This window comes from Colletotrichum siamense (genome assembly GCF_013390195.1).
Source record: "Colletotrichum siamense strain Cg363 chromosome Unknown KSG_Cg363_contig03, whole genome shotgun sequence".
NCBI lineage: Eukaryota > Fungi > Ascomycota > Sordariomycetes > Glomerellales > Glomerellaceae > Colletotrichum > Colletotrichum siamense.
In genome coordinates this window covers 1249550-1264722 of record NW_023501016.1, presented here as the reverse complement: position 1 = coordinate 1264722, position 15173 = coordinate 1249550, and the positions used below count along the sequence as shown (strand labels likewise).

Here is a 15173-nt window from a genome sequence, read left to right as displayed (position 1 = left end):
CTCGTTGATCTAGAACCAACACTCTATTACGGGTCTATCTATCATCTATGACACAATAGCCAACGCACTCTTCACCGCAAAGTTGTGCTCCCGATCCATATCCCACGGCCCGGGCCTAACCATCTGTAACTCTACCCCCGGTCTAAACACCATACAATATGAACTCCCCCCAAAGTGGAACATCCCAATCTCCTGCCCCTTCTCGATCCTCTCCCCCTCCCTCACTACAAAATCGCAGCTGGACACCTCCACCATACCAATAAATACCACCGCCATCAGCCCAATCTTCGGGTTATCCGCCTGGATGAACATAATACTCCGCGTCGCCACCGCACTCAGGTACGGCTGCGAATACGTCGGCGCCGCCGGGTCCTCCCCGCCCTGCCCCTTGGCCCCCGCCAGCCCCTCCGACCAGTTCTCGCTGTAATACGTGCCGGGCACGTACTCGATCCCGACCACCTTGCCGCTCACCGGCGCGTGCCAGCGGTGGTAGCTCAGCGCGCTCAGGAACGCCTGGTACACCGTCCCGCCCACGAACTCCGCCGTCCGCTTGTGGCAGTTGAGCATGTTGCCCAGCGAGTACGGCTGGCCCTTGAGGTAGAACGTGTCGAAGAGCTTCACCCCCGTGCGCACCTGCAGCGGCGCCGACTCGCACGCGTTCGCGACCACCAGCGTCGGGTCCGGGAACCGCGGGTCTCGTGCCCCGCGCTCCGGCGCCTCCACCGGCCGCACGCCCTCCCTGAACCGCCTGACGAAAAAGTCGTCCCACGACCCGAAGCCGAAGTACTCCCAGCTCGGGTTGCATTCAAACAGCTCCTCGAAGGTGTGGCTCGTCTTGCCGTTGTTGGCCTTCATCGCAATCATCTCGCGCGCGTCCTTGGACAGCCACCCGTCGAGGCACCCGCGCGACTCGGGCGTCGTGAGGAACTTGCCCCACGCGTTGAGGATCGCCGCGATGGCGGCGTTGACCTCGGGCTTGAGGAAGAACTCGTAGCCCGAGATGGTGCCCATCGGCCAGTCGAGCAGCGCGTTGATGGGGCAGCCGACCAGCCCGATGGCGGTCGACGGGGACGACTTCGTGACGAACTCGGGCCCGGAGCGCAGGACTAGGTTCATCACGGCGACGAAGTCGTCAAACTTCTTGATGGCGTTGTGGCCGACGGGGTCCTGGGGGTACTTGCGGGACGACTCGGTGAACATCTTGTTGGCGAGCTTGGTGAGGTGCGCATCGTCTTGGACGAGCTTCTTGAAGGCCTCGAGGGTCGGGTCGAGGGGTTCCGGGTGCTTGATCGCGCGTGCCTGCTTCGCCTTTTCCGCGACCCATTGCGCGATGAGGCTGCGGTCTTTGGGGAGCCAGTGGCCCGGGGCCTGGCTCTGGAGCGCTTCTTGGGCGTTGAAGCCCTTTGGAGGTTGTTTCCAAAAGTATGAGAGCATCTTTGGAGGGCAACAACTATGTGACTGAAACCTGTGAGATGACTAATATTGGGAGGGAATCTAACAACTCGGGCTGCATGTGCAGAGAAGAAAGCAAAGAGCAAGAAGGTTCCGGTTTATATTTTTGTTGAGCAGATCTTACTTAGCTAATTCCGCGTCGCAAGAAAAGTCATGCAAGCACACGTGAAGTTACCATATGCCTGTCCTGCTTATGAGAGCGAGAAAGGGCAAAACGAAACACGAGCTGCGAACGCGGGAGTTACGCAACGGCTCGCACGGCGGCTGTCGGGGATGTGCCATGAACGAATTCCGTTGCGTGTTAGTACACCGGTGGAAGATACCAGCTTTTTGGCAGGGTGAAACATGACGAAATGGGGAAAAACATGTTTGACAGGTGAGGTCGTTTCCAGAAACAATGCTGAGTCGGGCATCATGTCTTGTTCAGATGTCGATGGGAATAATGCCGCACCGCCGGCAGAAACGAGGTACGGCCTACACGGGATGCGGAAAGGCACGCAGCAGCGCGAATCATTCGTCGACACCTTTCCGGTGTGGCGTCCGGGCCGCTACACAGCCGGGACCACAAAGATCTGCCCAACTGGTAAGACAGCGTTTGTCCCAAAGAAGATACGCACGGCGACGAAGTGTCACAGGTCTCGGGGACGGTAAGCTGGTCTGCCCTCCGTCTGGAGCCGATCCGCTTGACCGGTTGTGACTAAGGGTTGTTGGCTCGCTGGCTTGATGGGGAAGAGAAAAGAAGGGAAAATGTCGTGCTCGCCGAAACGTTGGGTGCTCCGACCGCGGCGGCGGCAGCTGCACGCTTGAAAGATCTCGTCTGATCGTTGTTGAGTCCAGAACCAGGGGAGAAAAAAACTGGGAACGCGGTTTCGGGGATCTGAGGCAATGCCGCCTCGAATTCTATTCAGCGGCTCCGATGCAGGACATGGCGGGCGAGTCAAGCTGGGAAAAGTATGTAAGCACGGGTCGCGTGCTTCGGTCTCTGATGAATGGCGAGCTGATGCTCAGGAGGCGGTGTGATACTGAGTTGGAATAGTTTGAGAGTTCGAGAAGCTCTCTTTTCCGCGGACGACATGTGTTGTAAGGCGCTGTCTGTTGGTCAATGTGTGTCACGAGCCTCCGATAGCAAGAGTTTCTCCATCCAGGCACGTCGCGTGGACCTCTTCCCCGTAAACAGCATGCTTTGGACTGATGTTCAGACTGAAGACTCAGCTGGCCTCGCGGATGTCGCCTCACGGTTTCCTCGGCATCTAATCTGTCTCGTGGCCTTCAGCTGGGACTGAGGGGCGATTTCCATCACCTGCATGTAAATTGTAAGTGAGATGAACCGAACTTTTGAGTCAGCTACCTTCAAGCAGTCGCCCCGAATAAGTGAAAAGCTTAACAGTAAAAGGGTCTGCGTAAACGTTCGCTTGAGCAACGAACCCTACATTACCCGAACCCCGAATGCTCCTTTGTCAACTCAAACCAGATACAATCAACGACAAATCAAAATGTTGTCTGCAGCTTTGGGTAGTCCTTGGCGCGAGCCTGGAGATCAGCAAAGATGGCACCAGAGTCGTCCTCCGCGAGGTTCTCCATCCGCTTCGTATCCTCGTCCTCAATCTGCTCAAGAATCTTCTCGGGCTCCTCGTTGCCCTCCTTCACGTCCTTCTTTCGAGGCTCTGTCGCCTTCTTGATCCCCGATGACTCGCCGATCAAGAGGATCTGGGCGTTGGCATAGTCAAGGTGTTCGGGTTTGGTGGGCATCCATCGGAGGTCTCGGAACTCCTTGTTGATCCTAGAGCTTGTTGTCAGTGCCATTCTTGTCGGTTAAAACCAGCCAATTCTTACGTCTCAGGGTAGTCAGGATTCTCTGGGAGGCTCGCGTTGGCAGGTCCGGATTTGTTGGGATTCTTGGTGCTCAAGATGAAGCTGCCTTGCTCCTTGAGGCCAAGCTCCTCCTGGACCTCGCCGATGTTGGAAGGCAGAGTAAGCATGTACGCCAGGTGACTCTCCCTGCCGGTCGTCGTGATGACATAGACGCCCTCGCCAACAGGAGTAGCGGCAGGGACCTGTGAAGTGCCGGCCTTGGTTTCGTTCTGGTCACCGGAGAGGAACTGCTCCTTCAGCTCGGCGAAAGAAGCGCCGGCCTTCTCGACGAACATCATGAAGCGATCTCGGCCGTTCTCAGGGAAGACCTTCTTGGGCAGGGCGATCAAACGGGTGTTGCCGGCATCGCCAATCGGGCCGTCACCGAGCTTGGAGTCGGGGGCGATGGGGCGAAGAATGAGGTAGCTTCGAGCAATATCGTCAACTTCTTCGGCCTCGTCAAGGTTGACCCGGGCGCGGATGAAGAAGTAGATGATGCCCTTCTCGAGGACGTTGGACGGAACTTTTTTGTCCGCGTGGGGAATCTCGGCAGTGTCTCCGTTGCTTTCCTTGGTTGCAGGCTTCTCATCAGCCTTGGTCTCCTCTGTTGTCTCCTCCTTGTCCTTGGTATTGGCAACCTCGTCCTTTTCCTTGGCCTCGTTCTTTTGCTCGGTCTCAGAATCCTTGGCCGGGGCAGCCTCCTTCTTTTCCTCGGTGTCGTTCTTTTTCTCCGGTTTGGAGTCTTCCACCTTGGAGTCTTCCGCCTTGGACTCCTCTGCCGCCTCCTCGACGTCCTTGGCCGCCTGGGTCTCGGCAACCTCTTTCGCGTCTTCCGCAACAGTCTCATCTCGATCCTTCATCTCAGTGTCAGAAGTTTCAGGCTTCTCCTCCTCTGCCTCGGGCTTCTTCGCCTCTGGCTTCTTGGACTCGGCATCGTCTTGCTTCTCGAGGGCCTCCTCGATGGTGGTCTGACGGGCGCCATCATCGGACTTCTTCGCCCGCTTAGCATCAGGAGCGTCCTCGGCAGTGTCCTGGTCGATGACACGCTTCTCTCCAGCGGTAGCCTCAGCAGTGTTCTGCGCCTTTTCATTGGCTTCGGCCTCGCCGTTGGCGTGCTCTCCTGCACGTGTGCTTACCATGATGCTGGACGTGGGTGATTGGGTTGACGATGGAGACGGTACGGTAGTGTGGGTGTCGTGTTGTTGACCGCGGGTATCAATTGATGACGGTTGATGAGATGGAATGCTTCAAACGAAAACACAAGGAAGAGAAGCAAGTGCTGGGGAGGAGTTGGCAGGCAGAGAGGAAGGCGCGCGGACGGGGAGAGGTCTGAGGAGTTCTGATGTCATAGGCGGCGTCGCACGCGTCGCGTTGCTTTTTCTGGAGGCAGGTAGCCGCCATTAGGTAACCTGGCGTGCCTTCCCGCGAAGTTACACACGCTGTCTCATTGAGCAATTGGCTGCCTTTGTCTCTGGACATTCTTCTCCTGTCTCAGTGATGCGCTTCATCGTGTCTGAGGTCTGTCGCTGCTTGATTTACTCGGCAGTTGGCCTTGTCGTATTCCCTTGGTTGATTCGCTCCTTACCTTCCCCAATGGGTTGTTTTGAAAGGAAATCATGTTGGGGACGGATTGGGAACCTTGGTGATTACGATGACAATTGAACTTGGTCCTGGCAGAGCTTTGTTTTCACGATGCGGAATGCTGCAGCTGCTCATGATCTGCTGCATGCGGAAAGAAACCGCACAACCCGCGATGGCTACTTTCACAGGGTAAGCTCCCGATCTGGATGGGCGCTCACTGATTTTACGCGCGGAGAGGTGCAGATTGATCCACTGCAGAGCATTCCCACCCGCTAAAACTCCGAGAACAACAGACTCCGGCTGCGCGCCCGACTTAGGACCCCACTCGGGCGAGAGTTCCAACGAGCAAGAAGCGTCTCATCCCCGATGGCACAATTGGCTAGCGCGTCAGACTGTTAATCTGGAGGTTGGTGGTTCGAGCCCACCTCGGGGAGTCCAGGCAGTTAAATTCCGCACATGCGAGCGCATCTCTTTTTGAATTTTTGCCTAATGTTTGTATTGACCTGTGTTTGTCTTTGCAGATGAATTGTTGCATGCTGTTGTCTCGACTCCGTTGATTGCAATAGGAACTATCGATCTGTACACTGTTTCTACTAAGCATTGGACTTTTAAGAATGGGCTGGATCTCGTGCGATGTTAAGACCATCCATCGTTGTTCTTTTAGAATAATTTGAAAAACTCAAGAATGGGTAAAATGCTGCAAGCTGCCTACCCTCTCTTAGGCATTTCTCTCTGATTGATATAATCTCCAATAATGCACTAGAACCGCACCTTGAGTTTCGCGGTGCCAGACATTGGATAGTATGGTCTCTGTGTTCAGCTACCTCTATCTACCCTTGATGTTCACGGCCAACTCTCCGTCCACTGTAACCTAGTCCCTTTAGGCATAGCACTCTTGGGTCCAAGGTATGGTCTACGTTTTTACCTTCACCTATTGCGTAACCATTGTGTAGCAGGAGAACGGTACTCAGGTCATCACATGAGACACAATACTTCACGCCATAGATTTGTGCATGCTGTATTAGGATAGGACTATCAAAAGCCTTCGTGGTCTGAATTCTCACCGTCACCGGTGGTAAGGTTATTTGCTAATCCTCCAATGAGGTATCTATCTGCTTCGTCTTAAAGGTAGAGAGTGACGGTGTCGTGATATTCCTCCACCAGTTAATCCTCGGCGCAGCTGTCCTCCTATCTCGGGCTCATGCATCTTGGCTGATGGCCCAGTCTGAGGGCCCGTGAGGGCTAGCACGCTATGCTTGAGTGGCGCAATGCTTTCATAGCCAGTCCGGGGTGCTGTAACGGTATCTGTTCGGCTCCTGGGCCGCAGATGTATCGCTGCCCGTATCCTCGTTCTCGGCTCGGCCGTAGCTGTCGTATGGGTATCATAACTTGTGCAATGAACAATTTCTGTGTTGCGTCAGATGTTCTTCAAGTAGTGGTTCTTGAACTTCTTGTTGGCCCGATCCGCGCCTCGCATGAGGAATTGGTCGCCGAGAACCTCAAAGACAAACCGCCGTGGGGTTCCCTCAGCCGTCGCATCAGCATCAGCGCTGGGGCTGGGTTCCTTCACCGGTATCTCAACCTTGAACCAGGTCCCCTCCTTCGGCACAATCTTCATCTCGTTCTTGCGCGTGATGACCTCGAACGAAAACTTGGAGTCCTTGATGACGATGCCCTTGATGCCGACACGGCTCGGGCACGAGCTGCGGGAGACCTCGACCTCGGCGCCGTGGAACTCGGCGGCGGTCAGCTTCGCAGCGGCGCCGCTTCCTCCACCGTAGACTTCGGATCCCAGGATCTCCTCAATGTATCCTAGCCACAAGCGGTGGAGGGGCTCGAAGACGGCGTATTTCTGGCCATCGCGGGGCACGTCGTGCAGGCCGCGCCTCCGTCGGTCGCGTGCGGAGAGCGGCTTGGGTTTGAGCTTTTGTTTCCTCTTGGCCTCTTCGCGGGCTTTTCGGCGGGCTGATCTCGGGTTCGACGGGGGCGGGGAGCTTGGTCTGAGGTAGAGGGGTCGGTATTGGATCTTGTCTGTGAAGATGCGGTTGACAGTGTCGGGTGAGTGCGCTCGGGCGAGGAGGGCTTGGGTTATGGGCTGATTTGACGGAGCCATGATGTCTGTGTGTCCTCGCGACACTGCTCAGGTTGTTATTTTCCTGGCGAAGAATTGGTTGACGTCGGTTGCGACTGATGACTGTGACGAGGCTGCTTCTGCAGAACCAGGCGCATGCGATTTCCTGGAGAAGCTGCGGAAAATAAAATTAAATGTTAGTGCCTCCAGGTTCCATTTCCATTGGGTGGTGGGGCGGGAACCAGGATGGCCTGCCGGCTGGCAATGTGCTGGCCAGTCACTGTTGCTGTTGCCGCTGTTGCTGTCGCTGCCCGCTGCTTGGCTCATCCATCAGTGGCACCTGCAGCAGCGGCAAGGATTGGCAGTGCTGTCTTCACATGCCGAAAACGCTAAAGCCGCCAAAGGGCTTCGAGCTCGGCTTGGAGACAGCGTGGGAGCAGGTGGGAGGCAGCAAGCGCGGACGCGGATCAGTGGTCCGGGTGGGTGGCACTTGACCTCAACGGTCCACCCAATGTCCCGCGGCATGACACTGCGACTCTTTGGTTCTGGCTACGCTCGGCGCAAGGAGCAAGGAGCTGCTGGGAGGAGAGACGATCAAAACACTTCCCACGCTCTCTTCCTCCACCATTTCCCACTACTACCACACTCACTTGGGTAGCCCGTCAATCTCCAACGTCATTTGCAGTCAGTCCTGTTCGAGAAAAGGGATCCCGTCTTCCTCGACCGACACTCGGCAATGGCAAGGACCTTGAACGGACTGCTTCGGAGTATCTAGGACTAACAATTCCATTCCACGCACTCGACACGACTTGACGATACCCGATTTCCCCCACGATACCCCAACCCGCCACCGCAATGGTTAAAAACGACGACTCCGCGCCGGATCTGAAGATCCTCGGCGACCAAATCACCCTCCAGCCCAGCGGCTACATCAAAACCCAACGCGACGACGAGAAGGAGGAGGCCCTGATGAAGCACATGGCCCGTTTTCGCTCCGAGCCTCTGCAGTATGTCCACATGCAGTTTGGTCCCTTTTGGATCCAGGAACAACACTAACTAGCCTATGCGCCAGATTCCTTCGCGAAGTTTCCCTCTACGTCTCCGGCACCGGCTGGCGCGCCTACGATAATGCCATCGGCCAACCCATCTTCTACTCTGGCTTTAGCGACAAGATCAAGGATGCCGTGCTGTCGGCGCCACTACTACAGTCGCGCATCACCGACCTCGCCGAGAAGCGCATCGCTGTCGAGGAGAAGGAGGGCCTACTGAACAAGAATGACAAGGACTTTGAGTTGAAGCGCGCACGGAGAAGGGCGGCCATCGAGACCGGAATCCAGGAGGTGGCCGAGAAAATGACCGACGACATGATTTGCAAGTTCGAAAGCAAGACCTTTATCCGAAGCGCATACTACCTCGTCACGCAATTGACTCTGCGCGCATATCACCAAGGCATCCACGTCTCAAGCGAAGAGGTTCTGAGGCTACGAAAGGTGGCGGAGGAGGCCGAAAGGAAGAAGCAGAGCATCATCTTCTTGCCCTGCCATCGATCGCATGTCGACTATGTTTCGCTGCAGCTCATCTGCTACCGCTTAGGACTCGGCCTGCCGGTTGTCGTGGCCGGAGACAACCTCAACTTCCCTCTAGTCGGAAGCTTCCTGCAACATGCCGGTGCCATGTGGATTCGGAGGTCGTTCGGCGATGATATCCTCTACACGACATTGGTGCAGACGTATATCGACACCCTGCTGCAGGGAGGCTATAACTTTGAGTGTTTTATTGAGGGTGGCCGTTCAAGGACAGGCAAGCTGTTGCCTCCAAAGTTTGGTATTCTCAACTTCATCCTAGACAGCATCCTGTCAGGTCGAGTCGAAGACGCCGTTATCTGCCCAGTCAGCACACAGTACGACAAGGTCATTGAGACGGAGGGCTACGTTACCGAGTTGCTTGGCGTACCCAAGAAGAAGGAGAACCTCGCAGATTTTGTCTCTGGAGGTTCATCCGTCTTGTCCTTGAGACTTGGCAGAGTCGATGTTCGCTTCCATGAGCCTTGGAGTTTGCGTGGGTTCATCAATGAGCAGCTTGTAAGGCTGTCCAGGTTACCTACGGGCCTCAACCTGGATACGAAGAACCCCGAGAATACCGCAATCCGCCAGAAGCTCCTGCGCACACTCGGCTACAAGGTGTTGTCAGACATCAATGATGTTTCCGTGGTTATGCCTACTGCTCTGATCGGCACCGTGCTGCTCACCCTCAGAGGCAGAGGCGTAGGCAAGACGGAGCTCGAACGTCGCGTCAATTGGCTCACTGACCGAGTCCGGGCGAAGGGCGGTCGTGTTGCCCACTTTGGAAATGCGCCCCTCTCCGACATTATCGAGCGTGGCCTGGAGGTATTGGGCAAGGATCTGGTTGGCGTCGTAACAGATCTTCCAGAACCTACCTACTATGCCGTTGACAGGTTCCAACTCTCGTTCTACCGAAACATGACTATCCATCTGTTCATCTCGGAAGCTATAGTGAGCGCCGCAATGTACATGAAGGTCAAGCAGGGAGGTGGCCCCACCATGCAAGATATCTCATTCAAGGAGCTTCAGGACCAGATTCAGTTTCTCTCGTCTCTGTTCCGTGGCGAGTTCATTTTCCCCAGCGACGGTCTGGCAGCGAACTTGGAAAAGACGCTGCGCGACCTCGAGGCGGACAAGGTGCTCAAGCTTCACCGAGACGAGGAGGGCAAGGTCGTGGTAGTTGGCCTATCGGATCATGAGAGAATGGTCGGACGGGAAAATTACGACTTCTACTGCTTCTTGATCTGGCCGTTCATCGAGGCCAGTTGGCTTGCAGCGGTTTCTCTGATGGGCCTGGCAACACCGCTTGGCCAGAAGGACGATATCTGGATCGAGGTCGGCAAAGCCCAAAGCAGTGCACAAGTGGTAAGTCAAATTCAGGCAAGCATAGAGTCACACAACTAACACATTTCCAGCTCGGCAAGACACTCTACCATCAGGGTGACCTGAGCTACTTCGAAGCTGTGAACAAGGAGACCCTCAAGAACGCGTACCAGCGGTTCGAGGAAGAAGGTATTCTCCAAGTTGTCAAATCCAAGGATCCCAAGGTTCCACCCCGTCTGCGTCTGGACCCCGAATGGTGTCCCACGCGCGATCCAGAGACGGGCGCCCTCAACGCCTCGGGTCGTCTCTGGGACTTCACCGAGAAGATCGCCTCCAGCCGACGTGAAGGCAAGAACCGTCGTGACGGGGCCACCGTTAGTACCCGCGTGCTCCGCCTGACGGATCTGCTCGGCAGCAAGCTGTTCGAGGCCGCCAAGACTGGGGATAAAAAGGGGGCGTCGCCGACCCTTAGTATGGAGGACGCGAGACAGCTTAAGAAGAGTGTCAAGGAGCAGAGGAGGCGTAGGTCACTGGAGAACCGAGCACATTTGTAAATTTTGTATTACTGTAAACGTGTAAAGCGGGTATGATATGATTACGATGTTCTCATCCTGTCCTTTGTTTTCTTCTTAGATGGCCGGGTCGAGAAGTCGCACAGCGTTGGTCCTCTGCTGGCGCAGGTTATTAGGCTGGTCGGTTGCGTCAATGAGTCATATATGAGGGTTCCAGGGATGTCTCTCACGTACAGCGTTGAATGGACGCGGAGGTTACCCTGTGGCCCTCATATATGCCTTGTTGTCGAGACCGGCCAGCCTAATAAGCTGCGCCGGAAGGTGCTTGGCTGCGGTAATGTGTTGATAATCCTCAAAAATGGCATTCTTTGTGGTCAAGTCTATTCAAACGTGGGATTCGACCACTGCTACCCTACGTTCCTTCCATCCAACCTTTGAACTCCTACTGGGTATTTGGCTTTAGAATAATGTTGTCAATAAGTCGCACCGACGGTCCGCCGCTGTGTCCGAGGTCCTCGCCGGGCTGCGGCTCCTCCACGGGCAACATCTTGACCGCACCGCTGAGGATGGCCCCCTTCGTGGGCACCACCGTGTTGATCTCCTGCATCGAGTCCGGGTCCGCCAGCGAGATGTAGTCCACCTCGAACATGACCCGCTCCGCCGGCGCCAGCTTCGCTTGCTCCGAGAGCACCCCCGCAGCGACCTGGTTCGCCGCGCCGAGGATCGCGTCCCGCTCCAGCGCGCCGCCCTGCGTGTACGCCTCCTCGGCGGCCCGCAGCGCGCGGGACAGCACCGTGGCTACGTTGCGCCGCCGCGCGCCGAGGTACACGTTGCGCGAGGACAGCGCCAGCCCGTCGTCCTCGCGCATCGTCTCGCCGACGACGACCTCCGTCGGCAGCATGAAGTCCTCGACCATGCGCCGGATCACGACCGTCTGCTGCACGTCCTTCTGGCCAAAGTACACGCGCTCGGGCTGCACGATGTTGAACAGCTTCATGCAGACGGTGGCCACGCCGCGGAAGAAGGTCGGCCGCGAGGCGCCCTCGAGGACCTCGCCGACGGGCGTGATGGTCACGAAGCTGCCCTTACTGGACGGCTCCTGGCCCGGGAAGCCGGCGGGGTACATGTCGGCGGTGGTGGGGGCGAAGACGGCGCTGACGCGGCCGAGGTTGGCGCCGTCGCCGGCCAGCTCGCGGTCGAGGTCGCGCAGGACGGCGGTGTCGCGGGCCCAGGTCTGCGGGTAGGAGGCGAGGTCCTCGGCGACGCCGAACTGGGCGGGGTTGACGTAGATGGAGACGACGACGTGGTGGTTCTCGCGGGCGGCGGCGCGGATGAGGGAGAGGTGGCCGTCGTGCAGGGCGCCCATGGTGGGCACGAGGCCGACGGAGCGGTAGTTGAGGAGGTGCGGGCGGCGCCAGGTGCGCAGGGCGGAGACGTTGCGGAAGACGCGGATCGGGGAGGAGGGGACCGTTTCTGGTGCTGAAGACGAGGAGGAGCAGGCTGTTCGGCGCTGGTTGGATATGCTGGAGCTGCGGGATGGGCTTGTGCTGCCCGCGGCGCGGAGGGTGCGGGCGAGCATTTTGGATGATTTTTGGGTTGATGGAATTGTGAGCAGCTGGCGATTACGGTGGTTACGGGGGAAGGAGAGGATTTGCGGCCATTGTGGAGGCGCAATGGCTTATAGAGTCGGCGACGCTGTGATGGTTTCTGCGGCGGATTTTTGGGGACGGAGGGAGGTTTGGTGGAGATGGCTGTGAGGTCGTGGTCCTCGGCGGTATCGGTGAGGGGCTCGGTGAGGGAGCTCCTGTGGGGTCCGCACGTGAGGGGCATGAGGTTATCTTATCTAATCGGCCAACGCGGAAGATGGTTCACCCAGAGGTTTCTCCGGCTGCTCACCGACACTCACCTTCTCGGACCTGCCCCACCTCGGTGAGCCCGGTGAAGGCCCGGTCGGAGATTTCCAGCGGTTACCTTATCCACTGAATAACCTCTCCATACTTCCCGCTGTCACTACCCTTCCCCTTTCCTGGGCTCCCCATGCCGACTATTTACCCCCGAGTTGTTCTCTTGCCTGCTTCGTTGGCAGACCGCACAACACTGCTGTGTGTCTTGCAAGAAAGCACGTAGTCATTGCCCTTCTCAGCGGCCTACGGATACACAGCAATAGCAATGATGCCAGGTCAATGCCTCGTACGACATGGCACCAGAGAATCCCCGTGTGACGCGAGGCATGCGAGATTGCCGTGGCCCTCTTTGCACGATTTGGCCAAGGTCGCGATCCCACACCCCCCTCTTCACTCCCTCCCTCCGACGTGATCGTGTTTCTCTATCTTGTGTGTTCACTGAGTGATGAGTGAGAAGGAGACAGCAAGATCCGACTCCCAACTCCCTCAGTATCTGTCTCCCGCTGCCTCTCTCTTGTGAACACGGAAACGATTTGTCAAATCTCCTGTTTCACGCCTGGAGACACTTTCTTGGCGGACAGGCTGAGATGTAGCAGATGTTGACAAAATGTGCTGCTTCGCGCCTCGCGCCCACTTCCCACTTTCCCAACTCCAACCCACCACCACCCCCATGAGAAAATGGGGTGGTGGTGGCGTCTACCCTGGGCTGTTACCCTCTCTCTGGGTGACTTCAGACGAAAGCACGCAGCAGATCGAAAGAAGGCGGCCGGGTCGTTGCAGGTGGCTGCATCCACGGGGGATGACAGCCAATCTCCCGGCCGATAATCTGTGCTACATATTCCCAGCAAGGAAATGGGGAGGGTAGAGTCGAGAAACACTCGTGAGGAAGAAGACTTGCATGCAACTCTGCACAGGAACAGCACAGCCCCGGCCCCAGCTGGTTGCTGGACATCTAGAGTCCTCCTTCAGTGTGCCAAGTCACAATCTTGTGCGAGAACGAGTGCCACGAGAAAGGGCAGTCTCGACTTGTCCCGCCAAGCTGCCCGGTCAGCCTGGGCGTCGGTTGCAGATGGCTTCTCTCTCTTCTTCTTCTTCTCCCTCTCTGACTCTGCGGCCCAGTTGACAGCTTGGCCCTGGGATTAACACAATCTCAAGAAAACGTCCAAGCAAAACTTGGCGTCTCCCCTTCCAAGCTTCGGCACCCTCAAGAAGGCAAGGCAAGTCGCATCGTTGCAGCAGAGGCGAAGTCCGGAGCCGACGTCAAATCTTGCAACAAGACCCGGCCCTTTCTTTCTTTGGGGCCTCGGGCGTTAGCTACCCCATCCAACCCCCCTCCATCCCGACCGTCGTCGTCGGGAAGTCCCCAGAAATGCTACCCGCGACCGCAAGGCAAAAACTTCCCGAGAAGCTTATCCTTTCCCGCTGAGAATCAGAAGAAGTGTCAGCTTCAACCCACCACCCACCCACCCCATGTTGTGAGTGAATGAGACCCCTGTGGCGGACTCTTCTTTTCGTCTGTCTGGTTGTGCTTGGGCGTGGGGTGGGGAAGAACAAGGTCCGCGGTGCCTACGGGCTGCGGGACCCCCATGGAAGAGCAACATCACGGAACAAGGCATGACGACGGGTGTGTATCGCAATCGCATCTCCATCGCATCGCATCTGGCGCTTGTTCTGGTGGGAGTCACGGTCACGGCCTGGAACGAGTTGGCATGCTGGGGAACTGGTGTTTTTGGTCGCGGCCCGCGGTCCGCGGCGCGGTGGGACAGAGACAGACCTGGTTGCTGATGGTACCATTCTACGACTGAAAATAACTGCTGCTGATGGTTATGCTTGAATCTGCACAGCTGAGACAGGTTTTCATTTGCACCATGTCTCTTTCTAAGAAGCTCGCTGGGTGAGAAGAGTTTCCTCACCAAATTGCAGCTAGAGACGTCGAATCACCCGTCTTCATTGGCTGGCACGCATTCGCTTTCAGGCTGTCGGTAACATGTCCGTCTGTCTCTCTGTACATCTACCTTTTGCCTGTGTTATCAGACGACGAGCTCGCTTTGGCTTGCACCACATCCTCTACGAAGTAGTGCTACCCTTCTAGCCTGCCAAGAAAGGCACCGCAAAATTAAGTACAGAAAAAAAAAAGCTAGAATGCACAGCGTTGTCCAGCTCCCTCCCTCCTTTTGCCGAACTTTGAAAGCCACCCGTAAGCTCGGATCAGGGCGCAGATTAACTCTCAGTGTCAAGATGCGAGGCCAGCAGCATACATTACAGCAAAGAAAAGTAATGACGGCACCCGCCGCTGCTTGATGTTTCATTCCGGTTCGTCTGGTGCGGCGTTTCGCACTTTTGGGCCGGCGCTGGCTGGTGCTGCTGCTGCGGCGGCCCCTCTGGTGCTGGGCGGCGCGGCGCTTGGCCCATCCAGTAACATCATTTCTCTTGGCATTTAAAGGGGACTGTCCTCGGCAGAGTGGACAGCCGGGCCTTGATGGGACGACAAGTTGTCGCCTCGGTGCGGATACGCTGGTTAATCTTTCTGACAGCAATAGCAAGGGGTGATGGTGAGGTGCACACGACCTCTTCCTCTTCTTGGTCAGACTGTAGGAGACGGTGAGCATATAGGGATGCAGGGGTTCTTTCTTAGCATGCATCCCCAAAACAGTCTCCAGAGAAAGGGCAACGACACCCGACGTAAGGCCTTCAAGCTTACTTCAGTTTATTCTTAGTACCGTAGTAAAAAAGAAAGGAAGAAAGGAAAAAGGATCCCGCGCGAAGAGTGGATGGAGGGGGGGCGCCGTCGAATGCAGGACCAAACGAAACATGGGCAAAAGCTTCCCCAGGGAACAAACCTTGTTCGCCCAGACCTATATCCGCGAAGGCTGATACTCGATATGAGCGACAGCCGAGCAGACAAACAGCAGGAAGT

General features: G+C 56.7%; 5 protein-coding genes across 5 annotated transcripts; 1 reads left to right on the top strand and 4 right to left on the bottom strand.

Moving 5' to 3' along the window:
• Positions 1–45: 45 nt before the first annotated feature.
• psiD-2 (L-tryptophan decarboxylase) lies at positions 46–1434 on the bottom strand (the record flags this gene model as incomplete). The annotated part of the gene is made up of 1 exon (XM_036636189.1): positions 46–1434. One exon carries the CDS (start codon positions 1432–1434, stop codon positions 46–48), a length of 1389 nt encoding a protein of 462 aa, XP_036497201.1.
• A 1506-nt stretch (positions 1435–2940) lies between these two features.
• Positions 2941–4442, bottom strand: CGCS363_v004339 (Dynein heavy chain-like protein; the record flags this gene model as incomplete). Its single annotated transcript, XM_036636188.1, has 2 exons — positions 2941–3232; positions 3286–4442. The coding sequence occupies 2 exons, from the start codon at positions 4440–4442 to the stop codon at positions 2941–2943; spliced, it is 1449 nt and encodes a 482-aa protein (XP_036498044.1).
• Positions 4443–6301: 1859 nt separating this feature from the next.
• Pop4 (Ribonuclease P protein subunit p29) lies at positions 6302–6997 on the bottom strand (the record flags this gene model as incomplete). Its single annotated transcript, XM_036636187.1, has 1 exon — positions 6302–6997. The coding sequence occupies one exon, from the start codon at positions 6995–6997 to the stop codon at positions 6302–6304; it is 696 nt and encodes a 231-aa protein (XP_036498043.1).
• An 813-nt stretch (positions 6998–7810) lies between these two features.
• Positions 7811–10394, top strand: plsB (Glycerol-3-phosphate acyltransferase; the record flags this gene model as incomplete). Its single annotated transcript, XM_036636186.1, has 3 exons — positions 7811–7962; positions 8028–9882; positions 9933–10394. The coding sequence occupies 3 exons, from the start codon at positions 7811–7813 to the stop codon at positions 10392–10394; spliced, it is 2469 nt and encodes an 822-aa protein (XP_036498038.1).
• Positions 10395–10794: 400 nt separating this feature from the next.
• Positions 10795–11931, bottom strand: panC (Pantothenate synthetase; the record flags this gene model as incomplete). The annotated part of the gene is made up of 1 exon (XM_036636185.1): positions 10795–11931. One exon carries the CDS (start codon positions 11929–11931, stop codon positions 10795–10797), a length of 1137 nt encoding a protein of 378 aa, XP_036498428.1.
• Positions 11932–15173: the final 3242 nt, after the last annotated feature.